Source organism: Primulina eburnea, chromosome 14 (genome assembly GCF_022965805.1).
Source record: "Primulina eburnea isolate SZY01 chromosome 14, ASM2296580v1, whole genome shotgun sequence".
Lineage (NCBI taxonomy): Eukaryota > Viridiplantae > Streptophyta > Magnoliopsida > Lamiales > Gesneriaceae > Primulina > Primulina eburnea.
In genome coordinates, this window is record NC_133114.1 from 29411210 (window position 1) to 29420230 (window position 9021).

The window sequence follows — 9021 nt, forward strand, 5'->3', positions numbered from 1 at the left end:
CAAACATTTGATATTTAATATTTGAAAGACACATAAAATGCTTCAACAATAGATATTAAAAATTATAACAATAATTAAATGCAATAAAATAAGAGAGACAAATTTGTTTATGATTGTTCGGAGATAAAACTCTTATGTTACCATTTCTTCAACTTAAGAATGATTCATTAGAAAACTTTGATTTATACAACCGTTTGTACAAACTCATTTTGACTTAGGACTTATCCCCTGCCTAAAAAACTCCTGACGCATCTCGATTGTAGGCCGCAACCTCACAATTCGCATAATATTTAATGGCTTTTATGTTAAGAATACAAACACAATATTTAATATGAGTGAAGATTGTCACTCAACTTTTCTTGAAGCTCAACTATCTTTTGTGTGAATGATTGTGTGTATGAGTAAATTAATCTATTACACTGTATATATTCTCAAATGCATTCAGGTTCCTGTTTCCGAATTGAGGTAGCAACTTCACACTTGAGTTAAATATAGAAACACTTTTTCTTGTCATTAAAATCAATATTGTTAAGAGTTCCGCAATTCAACACCATGTTCGTAAGATAAATCACACTGGGCTAGCCATGTATGATAATTGATAAGCTCAACAGAAAAGCTGTTGGTTGAGGGAATCGAATTCATGAGTTCTGACTATTGACAAAACACTCACTCACTCACTCCACCAATTCGGACTCTTGAGATCATATTTAGGTATTGTTTGGGAGAGATTCTACTTATTTTAAAGTGATTCCAGAGATTTTTTTTGAAGTAGTGGGATAAAAGTAAAGAATATTTGGAAATAAAATTTTAAAGCTAATACAAGCTAAAGTTTGATTGTAGAAAAAAATTTATTCCAAAAACGTATTTATATAATTATTATTAAATTTTGAATTTTTTTAAATCAAAATTATATTTTTTTATAGCATGAATGCTTGAAAATTTATATAATATTTAATAAAAATAAAAAACAAATGAAATTTTTTGTATAAATTCACAACATATGTAAAAAAATAAATATGGAAATGTAAATTATGAAAAAAAATAATTTTTAAATACAATATGCTTGTAATAAAATATGATTTTTAATCTAATGAATTTCTTTCGAAACTCTTAAAAATTCATGTATAAATAAAATTTAACATTTTAAAAAATATTTATTAAAATTGAAAGTAATTGTAGAAAAAGATAAATTTTTTAAATATTCAAATATCAAATTTTAACTTTAAACTATAAACAAAATTACATAAACAGAAAAATCTCAATTTTATCCCTTGAGAATCCAAAGCAAAAACTAGTTTTCTTTCATAAACACTCCAAAATAATTTTGATTAAAAATTATAAAAATTTAAAGAAAAACTAGTTTTCATAAACACCCCAAAATAATTTCATCCCGTGAGAATCCAAAAAACACTTCCTAAAACTCAATCAAACACTCCCTCTCTCAAATGTATTCTTAGTTACAGTTAAGTGGTCAAAGCCCGGATCCTATATTCAATCTTTACTGTACTAACAGATAAACACCAGGCTACCTCTATTATTACTTTTCGAACCAAATTCTCTCTCCTTAGCTGCTGTCTGATAAAGCCGTTAACCTTCGTCTCTCTGTGTTTATCCTCCATGAGAGAACAAAAATAAAATTGAAACTACTCACGAGCAAACACTTTTACGGAGATTTTTCAAACTTCAAAAAAAGGGCATCCACAAACCATAAACTCCATGTCGAGTTATTAATGATTATATATATAGGACAAGCCAAAACAAAAGCTTAAAAACAAAATCTACATAGCCCCCTTGAGTCAATTTGTGGTGCATATCCAATTCTTCCATTCTCGACCTTGTCACACCTGTACGCTCCCAAAAATAATAAAAGAAAATTACAGCAGCGAATTAAATCCAGACAGACTTATATAAATCTGAGTTTCTTGTTAGTTTATTTTATTTTTTTTTTGTTGTACACACACACGCAAAACGTACGCACATGTTGTTCATTATATGAGCTGTATTTCATGAAATGTTGCATATAGATTGAGAGAGAGCTTGAGACTTAGTGAATCTAGTTAGTTGAAGCTCTGGAATGCTAGCTGTTTCGCCATTGAGGAGCGCAAAGAATGAAAGGGAAAGTGAAATGGAAGGGTTTTCAATGGAAGAGAACGGGTTTCTTGATTTCTCAGGTGGCAATTTGCTGGACAACATTGATTTTGATGACCTTTTTATGGGAATCAACGATGGAGATCTGTTGCCGGATCTGGAAATGGACACGGAGATTATTGCTGAGTTCTCAGTCAGTGGAGGCGAAGAATCAGACAGGAACTGCACCACTTGTTTATCAGTTGTCTCGGTTAATCATGATGATTCAGGAAAAGATGAGAAAGTTTCAGTTTCAGTTTCCGCTTCAGCCTCGGCTTCGGAACTTGGCTCAAGATCGTCCAGCTTGATTAATCAAGGAGAGGAAATCGTTAGTAAAAGGGATGCACATGCTGCAGTTAATCCATCCCCAGAGGAAAGCCATGATAATAAGGGAAGAAAATCATCCGCTCTTTCAAAAAATTCTCTGGGCAAGAGGAAGGTGAAGGTATAAAAAATTTACATTAATTATTAGATTCAGATCTTCACTTACCGTTAAAAGTTCAAAATTAATCCTAAATCCATGTAAAAAACAGACTTGAAAAAGGAATATATGCTGTAAAAACTAGGTTTGCAGTGTGAACTAATTTATTGCAAGTACGAAAAAGGGAAAGAAAAAAGGTCTTTACTAAAAAAAACATAAACTTATCTATTCAGAGTAGTTTTAGGTCTTTTCCTTTCTTTTTCATGGATTTGTCACACAAATCATGGGAGCCAAAAGCCACGTGAATCTGGGGTGCTTTCTATTGAAACCGATCCTATGTAAATGCATCTACTTTTAACTCATTAAAAGCTTATACACAGCGGGATTTATATGGGTTTGATTTGATAAGAATCTGAAATGACTATATATATATATATATATATATATATATATATATATATAACATGAACAAAGGATGAAGAGATTTCTTGAAATGTGTGTTTAGGTGGATTGGACACCAGAGCTGCACAGAAGATTTGTTCAAGCAGTGGAGCAGCTTGGCGTGGATAAGGCAGTTCCTTCGAGGATTTTGGAGCTTATGGGAATCGATTGTCTCACTCGCCATAACATCGCAAGCCATCTTCAAGTATGTATATTCATTAATTCCATCTCCATGATTTCTTTTAATGCTTGATTTTATGTGTTCTCTCAGAAGAAATAGGATCCGAGTCCATAACAAAGTTCTCGCCGCCAACCCATTAATTTAGATCCTGGGTTGGAGCGAGAAGATAACTTAATTCCATTTTCAAAATTTTAAGATTTTTAAAAACAATTATTCAAAACATGAATGCATTGGCATTCAAAAAGAAAAACATGAATGCATTGTGTTGAATTAAATGTGTTAGCAGTATTTATGTTAATTTTTATTTTCTGTATTGATATTTAACTAACTCAGTTTCTGCGACTTAGTATCTATTTTTCTTAGAATTGTAAAAGGGTGTAAATTAAATTAATATTTCAATCCTTTTGTATGTTTTGGGGCAAAAAAATTCATGTGCAACATATAACACCGAAATTTATAATCTAGCTCTATATATATATATATATAATTCTTAGAGATGTGAAAGAACAATGAAAGTTTTTGGCCTTCCATGATTAGCCTATATATATATATATATATATATATATATATATATATATATATATATATAATTCTTAGAGATGTGAAAGAACAATGAAAGTTTTTGGCCTATATATATATATATATATAATTCTTAGAGATGTGAAAGAACAATGAAAGTTTTTGGCCTATATATATATATATAATTCTTAGAGATGTGAAAGAACAATGAAAGTTTTTGGCCTTCCATGATTAGCCTATCTCCTTTGTCCCGTGTCTTTTGTCACTTCCCGTTAAAGCCTTCATTTTATACATTCAGATTACTTTTCAAATGAACTCAAAATGCTCAAGATTTTTCTTTCTATGGATTGACAAAAGCTAAAAAAAGAAACTTCACTTTAATAATTTAAATAAAGTTGACGAACAAACAATTATTTACGTTGTATGATTGATGAAATCTTTTGTACTCTAAACCCAAATTATGTATCCCAATAATTTTGTCTTCCCACAGTAGGTATATGTTGTCCCGTTTCGAGTAATAATTTAGACACTGTGCGTTTTACTTACTATATGATTTGAGGATTTTGGATATTTCACATTTTTTTTTGTAAATTTCTTAAATATTATGTGAAAACAATCAATACAAAGTTCCTGAACGGGTATGTTTGACAACATTGGCGTGGCGGTATTACAACATTATAGATTTACCTATTCGACCAAATTGAACAGCTGATTATACAGAATAAACATATGGGATGTTTAGTATAAAAAAATTGTTTTATTCTTATTCAGAAATACCGGTCCCATAGGAAACATTTGCTAGCCCGAGAAGCTGAGGCGGCAAATTGGAGTCAGAGGCGGCAGATGTACGGTGCCGGATGTGGCACCGGGAAGAGAGACATAACCCCTTGGATTGCACCCACCATGGGCTTCCCTCCTCCTGTGTCACCAGTTCCTCATTTTAGACCCTTGCATGTTTGGGGTCACCCATCCGTCGACCAATCATTTATGCACACATGGCCTAAACATCTATCGGCACCCCCACCACCACAATCTTGGCCTCCACCGCCACACCCCTTGCTACCGCCACCATCTGCGGACCCTTCTTTCTGGCATTCCCACCACCATGTAAGTCCAAAGGCATAAAGGTCTCCAGAAAAAAATTTATGTTGATCAGAAAAGAAGTGACTTTATCTGAATCTTGATTTTATATGTACATGTGATTTTCCTACGGGATCCGTGCTTGCATGCATACGTGTTTACACGAACCACATTCTTGAACTTGTCTCTATAATGCATCATTATATTTGTTTTTGTGTGTACATAGGTGCCAACACCAGGAACCCCTTGCTTTCCACCACATCTGCCACCCACGGTAATAACACTAAACCCTACTACAACATTTTATTATGGCTTCAAAGTTTAGTAGCATATCTCTACGTACTTTGTTTTTGGTCATTCTCAAGTTTCCATGCATACATATAAATTAAATGTTCGGATACAAACTAAACAATCTAATTTTACCAATTCATTAATGTTGCAGAGATTTCCCACAGCTAGAGTTCAAGGGATACCACCACCTCCTGCAATGTACTCAACCGTGCCCTCCGGACAAACTCTGCCCCAACCCCCTTCCGACGTCCATCCGGTAAACTTTATATGATTTTTCTCTTCTTTAATTAGTCATACCCACAATATTAGGAAATATATCATTATCTCAAACGAAATATTTATGTTATATACATCTATAATTGGCCATATATCACTCAAATTTATTTTTATAACATCTTTTTTGTTTTAAAACAGTCAAAGGAGAGTATAGATGCAGCCATTGGAGATGTACTATCGAAACCATGGCTACCGCTGCCACTTGGACTAAAGCCTCCATCTACTGACAGTGTAATGTCGGAGCTACAACTTCAAGGAATATCAAAAATACCACCAACATGTTCCAACTAAGAAGCTTAACTAATCAAGCTCTTTGCAGCTTTTTTTCTTTCTTTTTTTTTTCCTGGATTTTTCCAGATAAAAAAAAATAAAAACCCTAAAATTCGACGACATTTCCGGCACACAGATCGATGAATTAAAAATCATGGTCTAATCTTCATGTTTTCCTCTTTCATCTGTGTGTGTGTGTGTGTGTGGGCTTTGTTCTTTTTCCCATGGGTGCAAGAACATACTGTGTATCGGGACGACGCTACTTTTTGTATGTTAAATATTTAATCTAAAATAATAATAAATAGAGTCTCTTTTAACGGCAGATTGATTCTTGTTTCAGTATTGATTGGTTTTTAGTTTCATTTCTTGTATGGATATACATGAGTTTATGTTAAGACCAAAATTTTTAATTCAAATAGAGACTAATTCATTTGTACACAATCATCCAACTCTATTACTGAAAGAATGGTTTGGGTTATTACAAACTAACTAAGACAGCGTTTGTCTATACGATGATATTCGACGTCTTTGTATTAATCTCATGTTTAGTTCAAATTTTACAACAATATCAGTTATTTTTATATTTCAATTTATCATCTCATCTTACGAATCAAACGTATGGATACAAATTAAAACAGCCTCAAAAATTCAATAAACTCATGGTGAATAATCCCATATGTATTAAATTGATCACTTGTACTTTTATCGCACACTTTAAAAGGCCTCGTTTACAACTCATTTCGGTGATTCCTTATTCAAACTTAACGTAGATTAATGATAATCATTTCTTTATCATGTAATTAAACATTATTTTGATTTATCGGTCAACTTTATTGTTCTCCAAATAATTAATAAGTCATAATTTCATAACCAAATATTTAGGTCTTTTCAATAATATTGATTAATAAAAATAGTAAAATTCAATAATGAAACATTTCTTTAGAAAATATAATATATATTTAATAAATTAAAGTATTAAAAAACCAAATGATCCAACTATATATCGAGCAAAGAGACCATTCAATATATTGACAACTCGACTAACTATAATGTTGTATTAAAATTGATAGATTTGATAATATATATTTCAACTTCATAATAACAAAATTCATATAACAAATTTATTGGTCTGTTCGAACAAATTTGATTGACAATTATTTAATTTTATTTAAATATATATATAAAATAATTAACTCACAAATAAATAAAAAATAATAATGAGGATGATGTGGCCATATGGAAACCACAAACAAAATGTGGCTATTGGGTTTCTCTTATCATCTGTCCCAAATCGCATGTTTCCGCAAAAATAATAAACAGAACTTTCCCAATCACAGTGATTTGTCACATATTTTGGCGCACAGTCTTAATGCTACAAAATCTATATATTTTCCAGATAATGGGGCCATATCTATATTATTTTTATTTATTTGTGAGTTAATTATTTTATAGTCTTTTTTTGGGGGATATTTTATAGTCGATTTTGAAATGATGAATACGTTGAAATGGACTACTGAGAAAAGCTAAGTCCAGCACAAAAGGGCCCTCAAAAAAGATTGTGCTTTCTTTTGTAGACCAACTACAGTGGACAGTGTCTCTTGAGTTTGAACACACATATATAATCGTTAAAACGAACCAGACTCGTTACGTGTTAAATAGACGTGTTGAGTTGATAATATTTTAATTCGTTCAAATGACGAGCTAACACATTCTGCCCCCACTAAATGATGTGTTGCAGCAGGTTGCGAATCAGTATGTTCTAACCTGTAAAATATAACTAAAAATTGATGAGTTAGTCTATCTGTCAAATGAAGATTGTAGCTTATCTAGTTGTCCGTATATCTTAAGATATATGTTAATTACTAAGAGTACATATATGCATGTAACATGAACTAAGCTACCTTATTTTAATTATAAATCTATAGCTAACAGGTACATGTATCATATTTCTAAAAAAATATATTTTTTTTTATTCTCGGATAATATATTTTAATTATAAATTTCAATTTAAAAAATAGTAATATAATAAATTTTAATATAAAAAATGTGATAATAGTGAGATTAAATTTAAAAAGTTATGAATAATATTAAGTTCGTGGAAAAATAATAATTCAGGAATAGCTAGAATATTGTATAAGATTTGTTAGATAAATGAACATTTTTAAGCAATTTATCATCATATATTTTTGTTGTAATTTTTTATTTTAAAATTTAAGTGATAATTATGTGTACATACTTAAAAATATTATTAATGAGCTCTAATTATATATAGCATAGATTAGAGTTAGTTTACGTTTTGATTAATTTAAATATTATGTGGCCAAATCAATACTGATCATCTACAAAATTTTGATAGAAATACTTATGCCAGTAATTAACAAGAAAAAATTTATTTCAACAAGATGTTTAATTTGATTTTATAGCTATCTGATAGATGAAAAGCTCATCATTAAAATTATTAATGTGAATGCTGCTTGATCAAATCTCTTAGTATCTCTTTCAAAAGCTGTATAGTGCACAACCATTTTTAAAATAGTACAATTTTATTTTTTTTATATTCGTGATAGAGCATATTGTATCTATTCGGGTACTAATGACTCGGGCTATTATGTTCATGAGTTCGGAGAGTTGCATGTCTATCTTCAAATGTTGTCTCATATCTAAATTAGTTTTACCCCTTTCCTACCGTCGATCATGTTCTCAGTTGAGACTATATTATCAGTTAAGATCTGACGTCATTCTTTTACGGTTCACCTAACCAATCAGATCAAACGGCGTAACTTCAATAGCTTGATGCACCAAAACTTCTCGGGATATCACTTATCTCAATTCTACTATCACTTATTAATTTACACTTAAACCAACAACTTTTTTATTTCCCAACTAAATTAGCAAGCCATCACCTTAGTTTACATTAAATTATGTAGAGAAATTTATTAATGGCATCAACACATTTCTAATATCGTCGAAAATTTGTGATAATGTACTAGCTAGCTACTCCACGTACCCCACTTTTCATCCCATTTTGTTAGAGTATGTCTCTTATGAGATGGTCTCACGAATCTTTATCTGTGAGACGGGTCAACATTATCGATATTCACAATAAAAAGTAATATTAATCTTAGCATAAAAAAGTAATATTTTTTCATGGATAATCCAAATAAGAGATCCGTATAAAAAGCTTATGTGAGACCGTCTCACATAAGCTTTTACCGTTTTCTTATGATGCTATCGTCAATTCTATGGTATGGACTCAATGACTATCTAAATCTTTTAAAAAATTAGTTATATATGCTAAATCAAAAGCTTGACATAATTAAGGAATAATTTGGAAGATTGTACAACGAGCATGCTAGGAAAGTTATTTGGTCTCTGATTTTCGCATGATGCTATATCAACTTGCAACCATATCAAT

General features: G+C 31.0%; 1 protein-coding gene across 2 annotated transcripts; it reads left to right on the forward strand.

The window, feature by feature from the left end:
• Positions 1 to 1703: 1703 nt before the first annotated feature.
• LOC140811945 (probable transcription factor GLK1) lies at positions 1704 to 5644 on the forward strand. Of its 2 annotated transcripts, XM_073170079.1 has the most exons (6): positions 1760 to 2572; positions 3054 to 3194; positions 4461 to 4796; positions 4996 to 5043; positions 5212 to 5316; positions 5475 to 5644. In XM_073170079.1, exons 1-6 carry the CDS (start codon positions 2075 to 2077, stop codon positions 5625 to 5627), a joined length of 1281 nt encoding a protein of 426 aa, XP_073026180.1. In that variant the 5' UTR covers positions 1760 to 2074; the 3' UTR covers positions 5628 to 5644. The 2 variants fall into 2 exon arrangements, with proteins under 2 accessions (XP_073026181.1, XP_073026180.1); XM_073170080.1 differs by lacking the exon at positions 4461 to 4796 and having other exon boundaries at positions 1704 to 2572.
• The last annotated feature ends 3377 nt before the right edge of the window (positions 5645 to 9021 follow it).

Bases quoted from the DNA above. Each gene is read 5' to 3' on its own strand.
- LOC140811945 (XM_073170079.1), top strand. From the start codon at position 2,075: ATGCTAGCTGTTTCGCCATTGAGGAGCGCAAAGAATGAAAGGGAAAGT. The intron at 2,573-3,053 runs GTATAAAAAATT...ATGTGTGTTTAG, and splicing joins TGGGCAAGAGGAAGGTGAAG to GTGGATTGGACACCAGAGCT. The intron at 5,317-5,474 runs GTAAACTTTATA...GTTTTAAAACAG, and splicing joins CCCCTTCCGACGTCCATCCG to TCAAAGGAGAGTATAGATGC.